Source organism: Pituophis catenifer, unplaced genomic scaffold (genome assembly GCF_029215685.1).
Source record: "Pituophis catenifer annectens isolate HBS135680 unplaced genomic scaffold, rPitCat1.0.hap2 SCAF_2, whole genome shotgun sequence".
Classification (NCBI taxonomy): domain Eukaryota; kingdom Metazoa; phylum Chordata; class Lepidosauria; order Squamata; family Colubridae; genus Pituophis; species Pituophis catenifer.
In genome coordinates, this window is record NW_027256882.1 from 264,429,331 (window position 1) to 264,453,249 (window position 23,919).

Here is a 23,919-nt window from a genome sequence, read left to right on the forward strand (position 1 = left end):
CCAACAGTATTAGGGTTGAAATATGCCTGATGTGGCAAAGGAAATAGGAACTTATATCTCTCCCTGACGATATGGGGAGATCCGCACCTTAGTAGAGCCTTTGAGATGGGTCTTTAGTCTAGATAGGTTTGTTGTACCAATGAGTTATTTTTTCTCTCATATTTGGAATGGGGGGGAGGGAAAGGGAATCTTCTGCTACCTTTAGTTGTTTTCATTAGAAAACAAGGGTGTAAAATATAAATAAATATAAGGCAACCCCCTCCTCGCTTATTATTGAGCAGTTAATACATAAAATGCAGTTTCAAAACAATCTTTATTCATGTTGAAGACCTAGTACAATTTTTAAAGCAACTTAAGAACAGGACACAGCTCCATCAATTTCAGAAAGCCAAGAACATTTTTTAAGGAGGCGCATTTGTTAATATTGCCTTTTAAAGACAACGTGCAACATCCATTTAGCCTCTGCCTCCCTAAAAAAAAAATAGAAATGTTTTTAATGTTTTAAAGACATTTAACAAAATAGAGCTTATTTTTTAGGGGGAGAAACTAAGAATAAAAATAGCAGCATTTTGGGCAGCTAATGCAGTCTCATAGGGACAAATGGCACTATAGCTCTTCCCTAATTTTGTATGTGACCTGTTTTCATCAGTTTTTAATAAAATTGTTTTGTACAAAAAGTAAAAATATTATATTTTGAGCCATGTCCCATGGGAGGCATTGTACTTGGAATTGCCCATTTCAAAAGCAATCCTGAATAAAAGTCACAACTGGAATTGCTTTCTCAAATGAATACCATGCATAGCAAAAGCACTGTGTTAAATCTAACTGATGTTCTCCCCAGTGGAAAACATCACAATGATATTTTCCCCCAAGCATCATAGCTCATTGTTAACTACAAGACAAAGCAACTTTTTCTACATAACAGCTGACACTGAAACATAAGATTTGGCTTTACACATTAATAAAACAAATTCTAGAAACATGATCTTTTCCAAGCTCCATATACCTTTCAAATAAGATAAGGTCAAGTCTCCAATGAAACCAGCGTGACTCTTGGTGATTTTCTGGAAACAATCATATATAACTTTCTTGACAATAATTTGGACATTTACCAAATTAATTTGCCACTGGAATTTTTTCTTTTATTACCCAGTCTAGCCTGCATACATCCATATATCATCAATCTTTTTTTTTATTAGTGAAGCTTTAGTTTGAAGAGATATCAATTTGCATGTTTCTTTTCAATAAAAGTTAAAATATGCTGACTTTAATTGAATTGCATGTACAGAATTGCATGTACAGCAAACTTTCTCTTTATTCAAGTATCATTTATAAAATAAAATTTTAATTTTCTGAGTTGAATTAAAATTTCCAATGATTTTTATTTCATTTAACATGAAAAATAAGATTACAGAATTCTTAAAGAGTAATTGTTAACACCAATAATAACAACTAAGCCTTGAAAGACCCTGTCAATGTTAATTCCTTCCAGGCTATTTAGAGACTTGGGAAATTTGGAGAAAAGTTTCACCACGCATTTAGATTCACTGAAAACTGCAATCAGAACATGGCCCAGTTATACACACTCTCTCTTTCACAAACACATATACAAAAGTACATCAAAACCACAAAACTAAGCCTCAAGTTACAGAATCCATAACTTGTTTTGTCTGAAGTAGCTGTATGCATTTGTGGTATAAACATGGTAGTTCATATTTCAGAAGCCCTGTTATTTTATTGTTGTAGCTCAGAAGTTTTGGGTTTGTCTCTCTGCATCCTAGAGAGGGACAGGCACACACACAATGATTTTGTGTATGCACCAAATGTTGGATTGGTAACCATATATTAACTGTGCATGCAGTTCTCAAGGCTTGATCACTATATTCAACCTAGCTCCTGAGAGGCTGCTTGTATGCTTCTCAGTAGAAGAATACCAACAATGCACAGTACTAAATGGTAAATGAAACACTGCTGATCAGCTGGCTTTTGTTTTAACGTGGGAGGACAGAAACTAGGTCCCATCTATTCCCCATCAAAGGGACCTAGAGGTAATCAGAACTGATAAAGCCAATTAGATGATGACAAATCAGGTATAGGACCTGCTGATGCACATCAATCTCTCTGTCTCTCTCACACACAAAGTGCATGTTAGTACTTGCTATTCAGTGACTGGTCATAATTTGCCCTTCAAGAATAATCAAGAGCAAAATGCAGATTTCTTCCTCTTGAAAAATCTAGTGGGACGAATAAACAAACTGATTAAAAATTGGCATACATTTGGCTTAATCTTTGCTCTGTGAAATAAAATGCAATTTCCAGTCAACTTCCTTTGGAGTAGATTTTGGGAGTAATTCCACTGATTTTAGTGAGACGAAACACCAGGAGATAACTGCTTTACAGCCCACAAACAAAACTCTACTGGGCTCTCCAGTGCTTGTAAAAACCCCTTTGGCTTTTAAATATGTCTCAAGTCTGCATATTTCTCAAGAAAGCAAAGTTAATAAGTTCTAAACAAATGTTTCCAATATAAAATATATGGGTAAATAAAAATAAGAGGGCTAAAGTTAATTTATTCACAGTGTTACCAAACAATAAAAATACATCTAGAATAATCTTCAGTGCCTCTTTAGAAGCACAGATTGCCTATGGGGTTGAAACCATAAAGAGATCTGCTATAAGATCTGCTTTCTTTTTGCTCATTCACTATATAAAAGACTTCCAGAGTTCCTTAACATTAATCTGTGAAACTATGATTTTATTATGTTGGTCAAGAAATGTAGAATTTGGTTAAGTACTGTAACACTGAGGTTTATATTTCTTTCATTAACTTAATTACATGGATACCTGATATATTTGTTCTTTAGGGTGGCTTTTTAATTTTTTCCCCTTCATTTAAAATGTTAAAGTAACAGAAATTGATTTTGGAAGGTAAGTATCATAGAGCTTCCTAAATTTATTTTGATTCTGTTACTCAGAACTAAGTATGAAATATAAAAGCCAAATGTATACCTAATTGTATATTTTTAAACAGTAGCTGAAAAACAATTCTTCCATGGGATGCAAAATGTATCTTGATGAAGTATCTAAAATGGTTGATCAAAATTACATATGACAAATAACTCTGAAGGATTAAATTTGGTACTTTAGTAGTCAATGTTTTTCACCTGCTTATCTGCAACATTCAAAGTAGAATTTCTTTCCAATAAAACACAATCAAGATAACAATCTAAAAACTAAATAAAATACAGTGGATACTATTATGTGAAGTTATTTTTAAAACAATATTGTTGGACTCAAGTGATATTTTTGCAATAGTCATTTATTTTTATTGAATAAAGCAGCTTTTAAGCTTATCAGGCACTGCCCAACAAAATATTTAGCTGAGAAATTAATCTTGAATTGTAACCTTGAGCTAGCAGCTCAATATGCTACAAAAAGGGGAAAAACCCTGTTAAAATAGTTCATAGTTTTAATTTTGAAGCCAACTTTTTCCAATATCCTGTACATTTATTTAAAAAAAAGGGGGAGGGAAAGAGGACAACATGAAAACATACACACAAAAAAAATATGAGCTATGAAAACATGTTGAGATGACATAAGAAAAAAAATAGAAACAGCTTATCCTTTAGTTACACATGAAACAAATATAGCCTATAGAAAATGAAATATTGCATAGCAGTGTAAGGATTCGGCTTCTTTTTGAAGGTGGGGGGGTGGGGTGGGGAGAAATCCAAACCAAAAAAAAAAATGAAAAGAATGAATTGGTTCTGACAGTATCCATCTATGATAGTTAGTCATCCTGAACTATGTACATATTATATACTGCTTGTCATAAAGTCCAGTTCTCTTCAGTCTTAAATATCTTAAAACAAGATTTTAAATGTCTAAACAAAAACACTTCCTGGCACTTCTATTACCACGTTCATTTCTCCAACGAACACCCTGTCAGAGTCTTAAAGTGTCCCTTAAAATTGAAAGTGCCATTCTGCTACATATCATTCACCAGAAAATCAGCAATCCACAATGCCGCCAACTGCATCCACTGCACACTGAACACTGCATCCTCTACGTCATGACTGAGAAATTCTGCCGCCATTTACATGGCCCCCCGCTGCACGTTGCGGTCTTCAAAGTTCCAACTTTAGAGCTCGTAAAGCTTCAAAGGGATGGTCAACAAGCACCATGATTAAAGGCCACTATGTTCCTGCAGGGAGACAGGTGTAGCATTTCTCTTTCTTTTGCTGCGTTTTTACTTTTGCTTAGTTTTTTTTTTTAAAGCACTTTAGATTAGAAGTGTGTGTCCATAGCTCTCAACCGTGACCTCTCCCACTGCAGTTGTGAAGAAAGCTTCAGTTCCATCTGAAGGCTCTGACACCTTAGCTCCAACTCAAAAGCCTTCTTTACCCAGAAGCCTCAAGACTGCCGAATTAACTTTGTGGGTATTTAATAAAAAGAGATAACCCCAAAGGATTAACATCTTCATCGCCTTTGCTGTGCATATACTGGATAGGCTAATGTGACATTGAGAGAGTCATTGTGCTGCACTAATGAAGTATGCTGATAATGTAGCACCAGTTCTTTCAGTGTGTTGTACAAATTATATGGCTCTGCAAATCCATACCCAGTAGGTGTTTTGTTGATGACGCAATGCTTCACTTCACTATCCACACTAAAAAGGAAAAAAAAAAAAGGATTTAAAAAAAATGTTGCTAAAAGACATTTTCTTATATAACTTGTTCTTGATATAACATTACAGCAATATTCTTTGACCCATTACTGTAACCCTATAGAGCACTGCACACCAGAACTAGACACAAGAACAGTTTTTTCCCGAACGCCATCACTCTGCTAAACAAATAATTCCCTCAACACTGTCAAACTATTTACTAAGTCTGCACTACTATTAATCTTTTCATCGTTACTATCACCCATCTCCTCCCACTTATGATTGTATGACTGTAACCTTGCTGCTTGTATCCTTATGATTTATATTGACTGTTTCCTAATATGATTCAATTGCTTATTTATACCCTATGACTATCATTAAGTGTTGTACCTTGAGTCTTGACGAATATATCTTTTCTTTTATGTAAACTGAGAGCATATGCACCAAGACAAATTCCTTGTGTGCCCAATCACACTTGGCCAATAAAGATTTTTCTCTTTCTTTCTTTCTTTCTTTCTTTCTTTCTTTCTTTCTTTCTTTCTTTCTTTCTTTCTTTCTTTCTTTCTTTCTTTCTTCTTTCTTTCTTTCCTTTCTTTCTCTTTCTTTCTCTTTTTCTTTCTCCCTCCCTCCCTCCCTCTCTCTGTAATACTGTATTGTTCTGTCCTTCCATCATAGGTGATAAAAGTTGCCTTTCTCTGTAACTCTTCCAGTATCATTCCAAATATTTCTTAATAGATATCAGATTCCAGCGCTGTTCAAATTTACCAGTGCTCTGCAGCAAATTGATTCCCTTGGCTGATGGAAGATTGTCTTTATCAGCAGTAGGAAATATTCCTAACCCCACAACCCTGCTCTTGCTTTGAAGAATTCCTCAATTCTCCAAAGAGTTTTGGCAACTGAAAGAGGAGTCTAAGTGGGATGAATGAAACTGCTGAAAACTATCACATTCTGATGGAAGCCTCCACTGAATATGTGTCAGTGGGGGGAACCCAACTGCACACAGCCCCTCGTGGCTTATAAAATCGGTTGTTTATTAAGGAAGCTAAAGCCAAACCATTTTAAACATGAAGAAAGCATATAAATTAACATTCTCTAGAAATAAATTTAGCTACAAGACGTGGAGCACTAGGCAGGGTTTGGTGGGCATTTAGAATTTAGATGCATGGCATCATGCAAACAAATGCTTAATAGAAAGAGGAACATTACAAAATTGGGATACAGTTGGATCTCTTCTGTAATATTATGAACAAAGTTAGCTAGAGAAGGTTGGTGGAAAATGCTCCTTGTTCAACAACTGTTCAAAGTTATTAGGATACTGAACAAGAGGGACTTATGAGCAGTCTATGAAGTTATGGCTGTCTCAACATTCTATGATCATATAATCACAATTTGGGCCGTTGGTAACCAGCTTGCAATTATGATGTTTGCGGTATCCCATGGTCATGTGATCACCATTTGCAACCTTCCATGCTGGTTTCTCACAAGCCATGTCACTGGTGAAACCAGCAGGAGGTTCCAAGTTGTTCCCACTGCTTTTTTGCCTGCCTACCCACATGCCAAACCCACCTTTCCATGCTTTGTAACTCCTGCCTGTGGTGCCCACCTGTGGGTCTTGCATACCTGGCTTCATTCCGTAGTGTCTGTCTACAGAACCTACCTGCCCAACTGTAGCTCTCACCCACTGGCCTGCTTGCTGGGGACTTTCACTTCCACCTATGTTGCAGTCATGTGAGGTCCTTGCTTAACAACCTGTGCAGTCCTAAAGTTACAATGGGAACCAAGTCTGTGGGGATTGCCATCACTAAGCAAAGTGATTGTAAAGTTCAATCTCATGTGACTATATCGCTTAGTGACAGAAATTCCAGTCACAATTGCCATAATAATTCAAGGCCTAGTTGTAACCTGCTAATTAATATCTTTGCAAAGAATATTTATATTTATGACCCATCATATTCTGAAGTCAGGTGGTCAATTTAATGGATATCAGAATCTTTCACAACAAAACAAAGGCTGTTGCCATGTTTTGAAGACTTCATGACCAACTATTTTAAGACAGAAAACCAGTATTACAATAATCTTTTGAAGGGCAATCCAATCAGATGCATGGATCCAAGCTTTGGTTAATCATCACAGGGAGGGAATGAGGGAGTTCAATTCATTGCTGAACAAACAGGGTAAATATTTGAATAAAATACATACACAACAGAACAGGCATAGCAACCCTGCTTGCTGCTTTCCCGAACAAGGAATGTTCCATCTCGTTTCCCACGTAATAAATTTTCAGCTTGGCTTCTGTTGATATTTCCAACATTCCATGTGCGTTCATCATGATGAGGCAAATCCTCATCATCTTCTACTATAGAGTATTGGCTGTTCAGAAGCAACACGAAACAATTAAAAACCAGAAATAATAAAAGACCAAGCATTATATAAGAATTTGTAACAAAATCAAAATCAAACTGTTTGACCCAAGGCAGTTTTGTCGACCATAAGGCCCCATTGCTAGGTTTTCAGAGAAATCAATATTATATAGCTTGACACTCTTCTCTCTCTGTCCATCCATAAATTTTAGATTCATAAAAATAAATCTAACTGAATGTTGCTTTTTACTTTCCTGATATAGTTTATTATATATTTTGGATTATTCGCTATAATTCAATGAAAACTTATTAAGTGGTTCTTATTCACTTGACCCAAATATTAAGGTTAAAACTCTTAGAAATAATAAATTTAGATTTTGGAAAAGAATAGACCACTTAAAATAAATAGGGCAGTGCAATACTTTGGGTTTCATTTCAAAAAGATACCTCAAACCATGTGGAGAACAACCTCTATGCATTTAATGCTTCCATGTCCTTTGCCTGGAATACCTGCAGCTGCAAGAGCAACTGCACAATCCCAGGAAAAGATGCAGCTGTTTTAAAGAGTTATAGACAACTACTACATTCATGTTATTACTCTCTGTACATCGCTAAAAACGAAGAATTGAGCTTTGTATGCAAGGAATTCCTACTGGAAATTATTCTTTACTGAACATAATAGAAGGGCAACAGAATTTTCTGTGTAGAAAAGTTATCAGTGGGTAGCAGGAATTGTAGTTTGCACCTGGATTTTAAGAACTGGTTGTAAAGAAAATCTGAATCATGATTATTTTAAAATCATGCTTATTGTATCTTTAGAAAGATCTCCAACTTTAGAAAGCAATGCATTGAATGAATGAGAAGTTTTATTTACTATTTCTGGATCTCTTTAGATCACCAGTAGGATTCAATTCTTAGGCAAAAAAAAAATAGATTCATAAACTAAGCTCTTGAATTAATTATATGTTATAAAATGATTTATATTTATAAATATTTACATTGAATGATTAAAATGCAATGAGCAGAATCTAACTGAGATAACATCCCCCCCCCCATAGAAATATTATGGATACTCACTCTTCTGAATTTTCATTGCCAAGCCATTCATTCAGTTTCTTTTGTCGAACACCTTTCTGTGTCAGCCACCTAGAAAGCAGTTTTGAAAACACAGTTAATCAAGATAACATTCATAGAAACTCAACTGAAAGAAGTGCACTTAAAAGGCTGGAATTCACAAATACTTACATCAAGTACTGATCTCTAGTTTTTCGGAGCTGTATAAGGTCTGGCTTAATGCTGTTCATGCGTTTGTCTATTTCTCTGTATTCTGCAGCCTGCTTCTTTAGATCTTCTTCCAGTCTATGTCGGCTGTCCACAATTTCACTTATTCGTGATTTCAGCTTTTCATAGTTGTGCATAATTCTGGAGAAAATAATTTGGCATGTTTACATCTCATTCTGGTTTCTTGTTTTTTTCTGAAGACGTTTATATGTTAAAATATATACTTTTGACTCACTGTAACCAACCTTTGTATTTCTTTTTCATTCCCTTCCCGTTTGAACTTTTCAATATATTCCTTGCTGTATCTTTCTTGCGTTTGGCACTGTTCTTCAAATATTTTTATGGTTTCATTAAATGCTTCAATAGCAGTTCTTTTCATTTGAATTTCCTGGATAGAATTAAAAACTGTTTAATAATACTTTAAAAGTGACTGAGTAATACTGAAGCACTTTTATATTATTTAAAAAAAAAGAGTATCACTAAAGGATAGGACTGAAAAAGATTTCTTTTATAGCATTTATTAGTTTACTATTATTTTCTACAACAAGAGGTAGCTTTCCAAAATTTTAGTCTAGACTTTTCCAGCTCTAATTGAGCCCAGAAGATTCTGCATGGGAAGGAATTTCCACAAAGCATTTTCTACTTTTATAGTTCCTCTTTGTGGCTGATGTATGGATGCCTCATTAACCATCCTACTTTTTAAATCATTGGCATTCAAAAACAATCTCTCTATATAAATGTATACAGTATGTAAGCATTCAAGAAATATATTAGAGAAAATGTTATCAAAATACTTGAAATAATTCTTTAGATCACTGCACTTCTCTAATTTAAATAGGTCTACATATTTGTATTTATACAGAGATAATTTACAATATACATTTAATATATTGTTATATTGTCAACATACTGTGTGAACACTTCATCTAAATAATTCTAAGCCATTAGATATTCTGTGGTTAAAATGTACCTGATTTTAAAGAAAACATTTATTATTGATTTACTGCTGAAGTTGCTGTTGAAGACCATAGCAATACATCAGTAATATTTGAATGGTTTAGCACTATTAATCAATCCTAATCTTGCTTCAAACCATGTTGTTTTTAAAACTGAAACTGAAAGGTCAAGATTTAGCCTCAAACTCCATCAAACTGAATTTCACTGGATTAATGGGTCTATTGGATGAACCACTTTATATTTTAAATTGTAACTGACATTTAACACTGCTAACCTGAGATGTTCTTGTATAATCTTCATAGAGTCTGTCATATTCTCTGTTCTTTTCTTGGAACTGAATATTATATTCATGTAATTTCTTTCCAACAGCTTCAATACTATCTTCTTTAACCACTTGATCCTAGGAGGATAAATACATGGAAATACATTCAGTAAAGGCAGACCCTTTCTTACAGTATTAACACTTTTCATAAAACAGCAATCAATCAAATAATAATTTGAAAAAGAATGATCACGCTAAAACTTGTAAAATAGTTTTTTCACAGAACATAAACCATTACTTATGATGCTGCCACCACAGGCAGGGCTCCAGGACATCTCTTGCTATGGGATAAATGTATGAGTTTATTAGACTAATAAGTTATTGCATGTGAATTTTTTTGTTCATACATTTTGTTTGTTTGCTACTAAAAATTAATAGTGGTCACTGTGGAATTGGGCATGTTATACAAATTATCTTAAAATTAGCAAAATAAAAAGGTAATTTTTCATTCATCATCCTTCACACCTGGAATACGTATTTCAGGTGTGAAGCTATATCAGCTATCAATTTGCAAAAACAAAAGCAACAACAAAATCTTCCTTGGTTAACCATAGTAAATATTTCATGACATGAGATTTTTCTTCTAGGCAGGAACCCAGAATTTGCTTCCAATAAACAATGAACATATTAATTTTAAAATTGTTTGCAGAATTTCAGTGTAATTTCCACAGTGTGACTATTGTTCACACATTTTTCGGTATAATTTCCACAGCAGTAACTTTAAGGGTTTTGAGTTGCCACATCTACAAAATAATTTCATTTATATAATTCATTACTATTCATGCAACAAATAGAAAGGGAATAAGATGTATATGTTACCTGTTGATATTTGGATACTGGATAAAGTAATTTTACATCTAGTTTTGGATTATATTGAGCTAAAGATTCATTTCGATAGTGGTTTATTAGCTCAACCACAGAATTGAATGTTAATGGATCCGAAAAACCGTATTTCCCATCTCGATGAAAGATTTTGATTAATTTATTATTTCCTCCTTTCCTATAAAGTTCAGAAAAAAAGACTCAGCTACATTCATAATTTTTTTTTTCTTCTGCAGTGTGATGTAAAGGTGATACCTGATTCAGCTGTTTTTACCTTAGTGTGAGAGTGTAGTCACCATGCATTTTGGTGGAGGCATCTCGTACCAGGAATGTACCATCAGCAGTGTCACGAAGTTTCTCATTGACTTCTTCCCTATTAGGGAACCAAAGGTAACCTTAAATTTAATTTTCTCAAGAAAGAGCACCCTTTTGCATAACTTTCCTACTTTTTTCTCATTGCAAGGTAAACATTGGCATGTTTGAGTTATTACAATAGAATTATTCTTTTTGCTCAAAAAATTATATCATGGAAGAATTTGATGGTAACTCATATATACAAAAGAAAAGGGGAAAAGGATAGATACGTTTTGTATTTCTAATCTTGTGTATTAACATAATGAGTTTTAGATGTAAAAATCTAGCTAGATGTACCTATTCTGGATATGCTTTTAATAACAGTAAAATAGCATAGAAATGTTTAATGAATCTCTTGTTATTTTTATTCTTGGCAATGTATGTGTCCAGATATCAGAAACTGTAGTACAAATGCTTTAAACTATCACAATATAGTGCAGGTTAAACACACGTATGTATCATCACCAAGATAAAAGGTATATTTTTTGTCTCACCTTGAAATATCTCCCCAGTACCATTCAGCATCTTGCAAAGACATGTTATTATTCATACCGTTATTTGTTACAGTGTTAGGTTTTGGAGGCTTTGGAGGCAATGCTGCAATGAAATTTAAAAAGAAAATAGCTTAGCTATATAGCCTGCAGGCAATGTAATTTTAAATGCTTTAATGAAACTATTTTTAATTTACATCTATTAAATTATTGCAAGTTGAATTTTCATTTTTTTTTGGTTATCTGCCATAGTTTTCAACTTATCATTAACCAGCCCAAATAGCACGCATGCAAAATTAATTCCTTAACAAAACAAAAAAACAACAACCCCAAAACCACTAATTTATCAGAGTTGGAGGTGATTTTTTTTTTCTGGGTATAAGACCGCAGCCTCTGTTGTCTGACAGTCTTATGCTTCCAAGTCAAGAGCCCCTCCCCCCTCCACATAGAACAGAACACAATTTAGACTTCCAAATGTATAGACTGAAGTTAAGTCTCCTCTTCATGCCACATCCTTTGTTATTAATTTCTTTGTGCATCACTTTATATAATGCAATTATGTTTTAAGCCCTCCTTCCCCAATTTAATTACCCAGGAGGAATTGCTTTGCTATCAACTCCAGCTCTGCTGTGGTTTAAGAACAAATCAGCAAATCATCAGTACTACTACATGTTTTTAGCACACCACCTGGGTTTCTTTTGCCTCCTTTCATAATGTGCTGTCCCCAAACACTTTAAGGAACCAGTCTGTGACCAGCTATCCCTTGCCTTAATCTGAGCAGTCTATAGGATAAAACTCTTTCAAATGGTAAGACTGATTCAAGCCACCTACTTCTCTGTTGCTCAATGTCAAGGCTGCATACATACATATACCCGTGTGTAGCAAAAAAAATACTGCAGCATTCCCTGGCTTATCAGCTAAAGGGGGTCATGTTTTAAAAAATACATAAACATCAAGTTCACTTATTAAAGTTCACTCATGCCTTTGCCCACTAAACACATTTATGAAGCATATAAATCAAAATGACAATTGCATCTTCAGAGGTTTAAGGAAAGGTAACAATCTGCTCATCCTGTGCTAAATGCTTGCAGATAAACAGGATTGCATCTAATAAACTGTAACAGTGACTAACAATTTTAAATGCTAGCATTGTTTAAAAAAGAAGAAGAAGAAAAAAAAGCCCCAATTGCATTCTGAGTCAATCATGATGCAGAAAACAGGACCCCCTTTTCTGTATAACCACAGACCTACAGGTGAAAGAACAAAACTAAAACAGAAACATACAACAATTGCAATTTCATCTAATAAAGAAAAAAGACATTTGCACAAACCCCTTTCCTGACTCCTTTTTCAATGCACTAAACACAACTGAACAATATCACAAAATTCCTCCTAAACAGTTCACCCTGGCTCTAATAACAGCAACTGTAACATTCAGAATATGCTTGCCTTTTCAATCATAATGCTGCAGTACAGTATTACCATTACCTGGTGGGTCCATTTCTATGTAAAAAATCAAGTCTGTGCCACAATTTACATCTGTCCTAGGATACTCTAGATCCACTTCTTCCATGTTCCAGACTGTGTTGTACATTTGTATGACTTTCAGCAAGAAAGCTCAGTTAAAACGAAACAGTCAGGGTCTCTTTGTAATGGTGTCTTGGAATTCATTTTAAAACCTCTAAGGGGCTGCACTGTAACCTATTACATCATAATCCCCAGCCAATCATGTCAAAAATAATGTCACTGGACCACTCCTATTTCATCATTTTTGTTATTCATTGTTAATCTTATAACAATTGTCATTTCAGAAAGAGCAGGCACTAATGATCGGCACCTGATCTTATTTATTAAAAAAGCCTGAACGGGTTTCTCAGTTTACACAGATTTCCCCCTCCCCCTTAATCTTTTCTGTCTGGCATTTGGTACATTCCACTCCTGGCAGGTTGACAAAGGGTGATATGCTGCAGCAGGAAGCCTTCCCTTTCACTACTACTGTGGGATTCTTGGTGGATGGAGAGCTACTTCCCTTCTAGACACAGCAATGCAATATCAGGGCATTGTTTAGCTTTGACGGTGGCGCTTTTAAAGAAAAAGAGAGAAACCAGAAATCTCAAGAGGTATTGCCCAATGCCTATTTTATGGATGTTTGGTTGTGAATAAGCTTTATCCTAATAAAATGTTCTTAAGTTGTCATTTGTTTCTAACGACGTAGGTCATTATTCACAGGATATTTCAATTGCTTTAGAGTTTAATATTCCAAATAGCTTTATTTTTAAAAAGAAGAACAAAAAAGCCTCAGCTGCAGCAAGGGGGGGGGGAACCCAACCACTCGCTGACTGTTACCTGACTTTCCAGCCTGTGAATGTTTAGGGAAATGAGGGAATGCTCTTTCAATATACTTGGTTTGCATGGATTTAGTTGACTAGATTCCATAATTTGCCAGTTTTGCCATTCTAAAAACAAAAGATCTTTGTGATAATCAGTTTATCAGATTTCCTGTTTCGTCAAGCCCTGAAAAATTTCTCAGCTAAAGCAAACCAAAAGCAAAGTTCTTTTTTTTTTTTTGAAAACATAATTTCTTCTCTAGCCTTCAGACAAGTCTTTCATATCATACAACTCGTCGTGAGTTGCATTTTGAATATATAGCATAGTTTCACATATGAAGGCCAGTCATGGAGAGTATTGAACTCAAGTATTGCCACACAAATGATTGCACTGGTATTGTTACAGTTCTGTCCTTACAGCCATGAATTTTACAATCAAAGCACTGCATATAAGAATCATCTTGTGACCCATTTTTATCTTCTGAAAGAACCAACATTTTATAACTGCATACCTATAGCACCATATTGACAAATGCACCTACAAACTCACTACCCTACCACAACCATGCTTAAGCCCATCTTGAAGTCGATTTCCCAACCTTCCCTATCCAGTTAGGTGGATGGACACCAGAGATTCCTTCCACTTGTTTCAAGTAACAGGACACTTCAGAGAATCCCAGACACAAGCTCAAACAGTGAAGCTCAGGGTTTAGCCCACCTGCTACCCAAATAGCTCTGCCGCTGAAGCGCATTGCTTACATACGTTATGTGAGATATAAAGCAACACAACTGACCATTAATCGAATTTCTTTCTCTCTCTCATTTGTATTTCTCTGAAATAGGTTTCAACAAAATACATTTTACAGGTGGAAAAATAGGATTTTCTTGCTAAAATTATACTACTGGCTAAATTCTGGACAGTTGCATTTGTATGATCAAGTTACTGCTTAACCCAAACTAGTCTAGCTTGCTATGACATCACGTGGCAAACCAGAAAGAGCAAGATTCTGACAAACTAGTGATTTTCCACAGTTCCAGCATATGTTGAACAGGTTTCATTAAAACACATTTTGACTATTAAAGCATAACTATTTAATCTGCTTGGCTGCAGCATATATTATTCTAATTGTGATAGAGATTGAGAAATATCCATACACGCACATACCATACCAGAGTTCCTTCCTTTAAAGAATCAGTTTCTCTCTCTCTCTCTCTCTCTCTCTCTCTCTCATTATTTCAAATTAAATCAAGAATTACTTACTTTGTATACTATGCATGGTGCACATTCACCCTTGTATATCATAACCTGAAAATTCCAGACTGAATGTGGTTTCAGCTCAGCTTCACAGATTAAAATACAAATTAAATCAGGCTTTCCTTGGATTCAAATCTTCTCTGAAACAACTAGGAAGAAGTTATCTCGAAAACTGTAATAAATTCTTCTGCTTGGTAAATCCAGAAGAAAAAGCTGCAATGAGTAGAATCAGAAAGCTCCACGTCTTTTGGAAAGAATCAATCTGTTCTTGCTGAGACTATCAGCCCATTTCTGTTTCATCACTGAATTTAGCTGGCTTTTTTTTCCTTTTTTTAAAAAAAGTCCTCTGTAGCTTGCACGTCTCTCCAAGATAAAGATCTCAGTTTCATGATTAACTTGGGCAGGTTCAAATATTTGCTGAGCAAGGGATTTCAGGTGGAGGAGGGGAGCTGGAGTCAAAGCCAGAGTTGTCACCGGCTAACAAGTGGCCAATGCAAGACTAACCGGTCTCAATTTAGCTAAGCAAATGAGAAGACCATTGTAAGTAGCCTTAAAACAGTTTCTATAACCAGCTGCTCCGTGCAGTGTTGAAGGAGACTGTCAAGAAAAGCATTATGAGCAGCCAAATACAGGAAGTGGCTAAGCTAATTCAGGAGGGGGGGGGAGAGATAGCATGAAAGCCCTCCTTGTAAAGTTTTGTGCCTCAAAAAGCCCACAAATTCAGTCGCTCTTTAGCATTCACGACACCACCTTCCAATGGACCACAATGACAGGTGCTGTCTGAGGACTCCCCAAACGAAGCCGTATACTACTGAGTCAATTTAAAATCAACTTAAAGTCTAACTCCTCCCCGACTTCTTGCTGGCTTCAGCTTCCACAGAGCTTTTATAACATAAAGAACAATCTTATGAATCTTTATTTGCAAGTACTTCCCACGGTGTCCAATGGGGTTTGTTCTCAAGCAGATATGCCATAAATTAGATCCCTAAACAAGGGCGTTATTTTGGTTGAGCGAAGTCAATAGCACTGTGCAAGATAAAGATTTTAAAGTGAATGTTATTTGATCAAATCCATTTCACTATATCTGGATAGAAAGGTTGAACAAGAAATTGCTTACCTTCCTAACAATCAGTATAAATGGGACCTACAAACTTTCATTACAATAAGAAATTCTCTTATAGCCTGACAACATAAAGGTAGTAGGGGGAGGGAAGGGCAGCAATATTACAGAAGTGCCTGTATCAGCCAGCCAGGCACACCCTAAGTACCTAAGCATCTATAAATCCATTAGTCTTGTGGCACAATTTTATTTTACGACTTAATCAGTGGGTTTTATTTGGTTTCTTTCTCTCTCTCTCTCTCTCTTTTTTCTTGGCAAACAGACAAATATTCTTTGGAAATTAAACATTGTTTTCCTTTTTTCTTTACATATTATGCTTTGGGACATTCTGCTCTTAACATCCACTCAAGGCATGGTTGAGAATGATACGGTTGTAATGGCTGCTGAAGGAGAACGCCCCAGAAATGTGTTCCCCAGCTGCTTTTGCTTTCTAGAAAAACTTTCACCTCTGGCTATGCTTTTGGCTTGACATACTGAAGAAGAAATGGAGGCAGAGAATAAAAAAGGAGAGAGAGAGAGAGAGAGAGAGAGAGAGAGAGAGAGGAGTGAGAGTGAGAGTGAGAGTGAGAGAGAGAAACACACACATACATACATGGATACGCACACTTAATAAATCTTCTTCTTCCTAACGCTATTCCCGCGCAGGGTCCGCATACACACACTTAATAAATAATTCAGGGGAAAAGATATGCCCAAACTATTCTTGAGATTGACAACAGAAGACTGATGTTATATGGTAGCAATTCTCATGAATGAAGGTAAATATAGGTATCCCAGGATAATGTTGCAGAATCCAATCTGAGTTGGTCAGCAGGACTAAAGATTTATTTTTCCAAGCTTTGGGGCTCGTGCTGGAGTCGAGCATCGAGGAACTTTTCTCTCTCCAGAATATATGCACTGGTCTGGTCTGTGCATTGTATTTATGTGATTCCTGGTTGTGTATAACTTTTAGTTGTTAATTAGGGTGTTAATGGCCAGCTATTAAGTCATTAATTGTTGTTTCCATGCCTTCGACTCCTAAGTACCAGATAGGCTGGTGGTAAATCAGCACTCCTATTGATTGACAAGGGACCCATTTACCAGACTTCAATCATTTCTCAGACTATTTCTCTGGTAGTAATTCTCCCTTGGATTTTCCCCTAAAATGGATAGGTTATCGTAGGTATGTACTTTGAGTTCCTGCCCTCTAGCCAAACTGGTTTGGATTCTTGCCCTCTAACATGACTGCTAGCCTATAGACCTAATTTTCATTTGACTTTCTTTTTCCTTCTCTGCTCCCAATGAAGCCCACCAGTAGAAATAGAACAATCTGGACAACCATGTTTATTTCTTACATAAAAAATTATCAAGCCTTAAGAGCGAGCAGGCTTTTTAATGTTATTTGATTTTTAAACTTCGACTACAATCTGTTTGCTTATAACTGTATTCAAAATCTTTTGTAACACTCTGCTATGCAATACTTGGAAGAACCCTGTCCTACATATACCGTAGTCTACCATTATCCAGAAGTAGATGAGTTATATTGGACAAAAAAAAGTTCTCCATAAACATTATTTTTCCACATTTTGAATTTTGTGCTTTTGGTGACAGAAAAATTGGATAACTGCTGATTAAATAACCTACTAGCACTTTCCATAAGGCAGCAACAACATAACTAGGGTGCTCATTTTATGTTTTTGAAAACCATTATTTATTAAGCTCCAATCTTGGCTAAGACTTTAATCAGGAGTGGGAAACCCACAATCTGCAGACGTTATTAGTACAATATGTTATGCATCCTTACTCCATCTTCGTGGTACCTAGCAACCAACTTTTGCTGGGACGAAGACAGAAGAACCCTCTCCCTCCAAATATTTGTAAATTCACTGCAATTAAAAACAGTGATTTAAACATCACAAAGATAAGAAATTGTTCCATGTTATGTTTAACTATTAATGGAAGAGTTTGTTGTCCTGTATGCATAGATTTTATCAGGAGTGTTATAAATGGAGATGGTATTTAATGTCCCCCCCCCCCAGTCTAGCCCTTCCATTACTAGAGGCAACCCTTTTATATAGCTCCACACACATAGGAGAGTAAAGTCATGGCATCGCATGGAGGAACTAGCTTGTGACTTCTGCTTCCTTTTTTCCCTCTTTTATTAAGTGCTGAAAAGGCAGAATTTTGACATTTGATGACTGAATTCTCAAAGCAGAACCTGAATGAGTACACAGGGTCTAACATTCAACTGTGGCTGCTTCAGTGATTCTATCTACAATTTATATTAAAGAATAACAAGCCTCTGATGCAAAGTGCAGTACTGAATTTAGTACTGAATATATTGAAATGGTATGCAATTTGGTTATTATTATTTGCTAAAAAAGAGAGCCCTCTGCTGGACAAATATTGTAATACTGATTAGCTTCAAGTTGAATAAAGGGGTTGGAATGATGTAATGTCAAATACATTAGATTCTAAGCACAAATGACTTATGATTCATGTTGATACTGAGAGTTGTCTTTAATATTTCGTTATTATAAAATATGTCATGTCTTCATTTAATTACCATAAAAACTTCTCTTCACTCAGCTATTTATTCATTCATTTCCCACCTTTATTATTTTTACAAATAACTCAAGGCAGCAAACATGTCCAATACACCTTCCTCTTCCTGCTTTCCCCACAATAACAAACCTGTGAGGTGAGTTGGGCTGGGAGCGAGTGATTGGCCCAAAGTCATTCAGCTGGCTTTCATGGCTAAGGCAGGACTTGAATTCACAGTTTCCTGCTTTCTTGCCTGGTGCCTAACCACTAATTTAATACAGAACGAACAAGCATCAATTTACACCTATGTATTTCCAATACAGATCTGGCAGTTTTGCAGCCTTATATAGTTCCTGATAGGGCACTCTAGGTGTACTTACCCAAAGTAAATCCTACTGCATTCCAAAGAGCTTATTTCTAGATAGGTTTGCACAACTTAATCTTTGGGGAGAGGTTTTTTCCCTCCTTTTTGCCAAAGATCTCATAAAATATACTGTGTTTCCCCGAAAATAAAACCCTGTCTTTTTTTTTTTTTTTTGAACCCTGAAATAAGCACTTGGCCTTATTGCCATGCACTCAAAAGCCCAACTGGGCTTATTATCAGAGGATGTCTTATTTTGGGGAAAACAGGGTTATTATACATAGAATTTTTTAAAAAAGACTCAAATGTATGCTTTTCTTAATTTATTGTGTACTAAAATAGATTTCTCACCTAAGTTTTATGCTCATATTCAGTAGTTAGTTAAAAATCCTGGACTAGTTAAATTGTATTGGCTACATTATAGATTAAGAAAGAAAAATTTGGCGTCCAGAGATTAGAAGCAGGACATAAAGTATTCACCATCTTGACGGAACTCCTTTATTTGTGTTTTTTTACATTCCCTAATTTCTAACTTTTCTATTTTGAAGGATACTTAACCGGTCTAATAGGGTTGAGAAACACTTTTGTCTCAGAACTGAGGGAGCAACTGTGGACCATACTAAATTATATAAACCAATAATCCGACCTGTTTTTAAATACTTTCCTGTCCACAAGATAAGAAGAACACTTTGCAGAGAAGAAAAAAAATATAATTTAAAGAATACAGTGGTGCAGTGGTTACAATTTCTGCTGACTGCCAGCTGCCAGTTCAATTCTTACAGGCTCAAGGTTGACTCAGCCTTCCATCTTTCCAAGGCTGGCAAAATGAGGACCCAGATTGTTGGGGGCAATATGTTGACTCTGTAAACCGTTTAGAGAGGGCTGTAAAGCACTATGAAGCTGTATATAAGTAAATTCTATTGCTATTATGGCAGCATATGATATAATCCCTATCAGGACTATATGTAGTATCTGCAATTTTATTACCATCTATATTGTTAGCATTATTAAAAACAAGCTGCCCAATTAATCAAGATTTTTTGTTTAGTTAATTAATAGGATTGTATTTACTTCATATATATCATTAAAATAATTCCTATGATTTCTTTAGAAATTATAGGCCATATTAAAATCTGCAACACAAATATCTAGATAGAGAAATTATTTACAACCTGTAATTATCAAAATACTACTGTTCTCTAAAATCTAAAATCAATCAAACCCCTGTTCTGCTTTTAAGAAACTCATTCTATAAACAAGTAAATGAGATAAAGGAACGTTTATGTTTGATGCTCAAAAAAAATCAGATAAAAACGTTTATGCCGTGAAATGTGGCATTTTTTGCTAAGTTCATTCAATATATTTTCTATGCATTGCATTTGTGTCAAAAGGAATCTATTATATCATGTACAAATGTTTTTACTGAAATAGGCTAATCAGTAACAAAAATGTAAAACTGATGAAACCAATGACAAGAAACTGCAGTATGCAATCATTTGAAGCACCTCATAATATATCTGCCCGTCTACACCTCTGGGTATGCACGTCTCCCTGGTTATATAACAGTTTTTCCCCTTAAGGATTGTTGAACTTCTATAAACTGAAGGGTTCGCCAAATATGCTGATATTCCCCCTGTGTATTTTTGAATGGTGCCATCAGTTATTTATTATTAGTATTAGTATTAGTATTCAGAGGACTCAGAATATCAACTGCTAACCCTAACTTAAGCAAGTTCTTCGCCATTGTGCAAGAACAACAGTTTTACGATGGCATTGGAAAAACTTTATAACTATCAAAGAAGTTATTTGAATCCAACTTATATTACTAGTCAGTGTGCTACACCAAATACGTAGTTACTAGCAGTTACTGTTGTGTTCTTAAGTATGGAACAAATATTTATGACAATTTGTTTAAAGCCACATCCATGAGAAAACACATATACATTGCAACATTATTGTAAAACAACCAATAAAGACCATGTTGTTGACTTTAAGTTGGGATATATTCACACTCAAATTGTATTTGGGTGATAAATCTAAACCAGACTAGCAGGAAATACACAATACCATGAGAAATGGCTTTACCACTGGACACAGTCCAACACATCCCACAGATACCTGGCGGGCAGTTTTTATTCTCCACATAGCTTATAGAGGGGTTATGTGCTACAGCTTTGAACTATCTTGTGCCAAGATGCACTTGCTGCTAGTATTATGAAAAAAATAACTTTCAGTAGAGTCCTTGCTATTTCTCTTTTGCACACTAAGACAAACACCTAACTGTTTAAAGAAGCAAAGGAATCTTTACTGTGTACCAAGTGATACACAAAAGAATATCAAATATTGGCAAAAAAAATCACGCTGCAAATAAATAATTATTTTTAAAATGCATCCCATCTGACATGAACTTCATCAAATGTAGGAGTTGTTGGTTGCAAAAGAAAACAAAGACACCAACTTCAAAAAGTTTCCAAATTACATGTTTTCTTACCTGGTGCAGGTTGTCTCTCATTCAATTCACTTGTAATTAACACTTCCAATATTTTTATATGTTGTTCACTGTCAGAGCTGTAAAAAACAAGAAAAATGACCATGTGTTACAGTAAAACAAAAAAGAAGTTGGAAAGAAAAAATTATGATTATCATTGAAGAAAAATTTATAATTATCAAGACTCGGGAACACGTAACTTACCTGACTACTGGAGATCTAAACAGCAAAAGGCTAAAAATTTCAGCCAGAGATTTTGCATTTAAAGGGTTTTTGGCAGAAACCTGGCAAAGTCTAGAGAGATGTTTAAGGAGATACTGGAGTGTGAGCCAATACTGTTGAGGTATGTTAGGAGATCTGATGAGTCTTTTCAACGCTTGAGCATATTCTTCTGAGTTCTGTACTTCTGGAAAAAAAAATCCTTGTCAACTTGAAATCACCAGCATTTGTTCTAAACAGCCATGGAAAAGCATCAATTTTGCAAGACATCAATCCCTTTAATGTAAACTAAAACACTTTTCCTTGTCACAATGAAAAATTAAGCAACCGTGGATGGGAAAAGATCAATTATACCAAGTCAAATTGAAACTGAAATATAATTAGATGAAAACCACTAAACGTTCAGTTAATGCTGGCAGAAATCTCCCCTTCACCTCACGTGACTGGGTAATTTCTGAGATGTAGCAGATAAGACTCAAGAACGCAATTCTAACTTTGAAAGTTGTATCCTGTCCCCATAATAAGCAACTGCATTTGAAAACTGAAAAGGTTAAATACAGTCTGATTTCATAATGAAGGGACAAACCTTATCTCTAAGTCTTTATTGCACTGCATCCCAAATTGCAAATGGACTTCAGAATCATGTCTAGCTAATACATTTACCTTGTGCATACAGATAGAAAGTTAACAATTAGCTTTTTCTACATACAAATCCTTGATTGGTTAACCAATGTTTGAACAAATAATATACTCGCCAAGTTACATGGAGTTCTTAACACTCAGATCTATTTTGTACATTAGGTTTTTAAAGTGTACACATACATATTCAATCATGTGTGTCTTACAGGTATACATGCCAGAGAACAGAGTTAGCTGCAGATGATCCCAATTTATGTATTTCATGTAATGGAAGAAGCTATAATAATGTCCTTTTACATTATTACGTTGGAAAAAGATACAAAACTCATCAGCAGCATCCCACAACAGACCAAAATAATATTCCCACAATGATGTAATCATATAGATGCCATGTCTGACGCAATGACATGAACTGTAGCATTGCATCATGAGCATGCCCTGTAAAAATAAGGATCCTCAAACCCCCAACTCTACCAAAAGAAACATTTATAAACATACCTTGTGCTACAGAAATCATTTCATTGTAAACAGATGCTGGAATGACAGGATTTGGCAAGTCGAGAAAGTACCTCTTCAATGCATCTGTTAAAATGTGAAGTTCAATTCCCTCAAAATCCACTGAAGAAGCCTCTAAAAAAACACAGAGACGTAAACATGTTATGCACTACATTTTGCCAAGAGCTATACTTCATTCAGGGAAGTATATTTAAACAAATGGTGAGACCTGGCATTTTAGCAATAGCAATAGCACTTAGACTTATATACCACTTCACAGTGCTTTTACAGCCCTAAGCGGTTTACAGAGTCAGCATACTGCCCCCAACAATCTCGGTCCTCATTTTACCCATCTCGGAAGGATGGAAGACTGAGTCAACCTTGAGCCTCATGAGATTCAAACTGCCAAATTGCAGGCAGCCGGCAGACAGCAGAAGTAGCCTGCAGTACTGCACTCAAATCACTGCACCACCGTGGCTCATTTTATGGACCATGGGCCACATCTGGCCCTTCGGCTGTCCCTGCCCAGTAGAGGGAAAGGGACAGAGGCCTTCCATATCAATCTCAATTTCTCATGTGGCTCCTTGGGAAAATTAATTGCCCATTCCTGATCTACAGCAACTTGAGGTTTTATCCAAATGTTGGGTATGGCCTCATGACAGAAAAGTACAAAAGTTTGTGTTCTGATGCACATTCCTTTGCCCTCCCCACAACAAGCAGTGTTGAATAATATCTGCATTTAACTCTCACGAGAATTATTTCTAGGAAGGAAATCCTGTGTAAATAAAACTTTTTGCAGTATTTTTCTTTCTATCCCCACTCAGAAAATTCTGGAAATCGCTACTACAGGCAGTCCTCAACTTATACCGTTCACTTAATGACCAATAGAAGTTACAAATGCCTCAGAAAAAGTGACTTACAATCAGCGGTGAAATCCATTTACCTTCACTACCGGTTCGGGAACAGGAGTGCGTGGGAGTGCATGCACGCGCCTCTTCTGCGCATGCGCAGAGGGTCATAAACAGGACGTAATGATGTCCCAGCGGGTGGGCAGAGCCTCCCGCCACTGGTTCACATGATCCGGATAGATCCGGCCAGATTTCACCACTGCTTACAATCTGTGCTCCCATTTACGACCATCATCCCATCCCGCAGCCATATGATTGCAATTCAGGTGTTTGATAAGCAACTCACATTTATGATCAGTTGCAATGCCCTGTAGCTATGTGATTGTGTTTT

General features: G+C 35.8%; 1 protein-coding gene across 4 annotated transcripts in view; it reads right to left on the reverse strand.

Moving 5' to 3' along the window:
* Nucleotides 1–294: 294 nt before the first annotated feature.
* PIK3R1 (phosphoinositide-3-kinase regulatory subunit 1) overlaps nt 295–23,919 on the reverse strand; it is a 61,198-nt gene continuing 37,573 nt past the window's right edge. For 3 of the 4 annotated variants that reach the window (XM_070938842.1, XM_070938843.1, XM_070938844.1), the window contains 12 exons: nt 22,684–22,815; nt 21,532–21,733; nt 21,331–21,407; nt 11,257–11,359; nt 10,683–10,781; nt 10,406–10,586; nt 9,539–9,664; nt 8,553–8,695; nt 8,272–8,448; nt 8,104–8,172; nt 6,866–7,036; nt 295–4,669 (listed from right to left, as the gene is read on the reverse strand). In XM_070938842.1, coding sequence (XP_070794943.1) covers nt 4,480–4,669; nt 6,866–7,036; nt 8,104–8,172; nt 8,272–8,448; nt 8,553–8,695; nt 9,539–9,664; nt 10,406–10,586; nt 10,683–10,781; nt 11,257–11,359; nt 21,331–21,407; nt 21,532–21,733; nt 22,684–22,815 — 1,670 coding nt within the window. In that variant the 3' untranslated portion in view covers nt 295–4,479. Of the gene's footprint in view, nt 4,670–6,865; nt 7,037–8,103; nt 8,173–8,271; nt 8,449–8,552; nt 8,696–9,538; nt 9,665–10,405; nt 10,587–10,682; nt 10,782–11,256; nt 11,360–12,741; nt 12,888–21,330; nt 21,408–21,531; nt 21,734–22,683; nt 22,816–23,919 lie in introns of those variants that run through there. The other variant, XM_070938845.1, reaches the window with a different exon arrangement.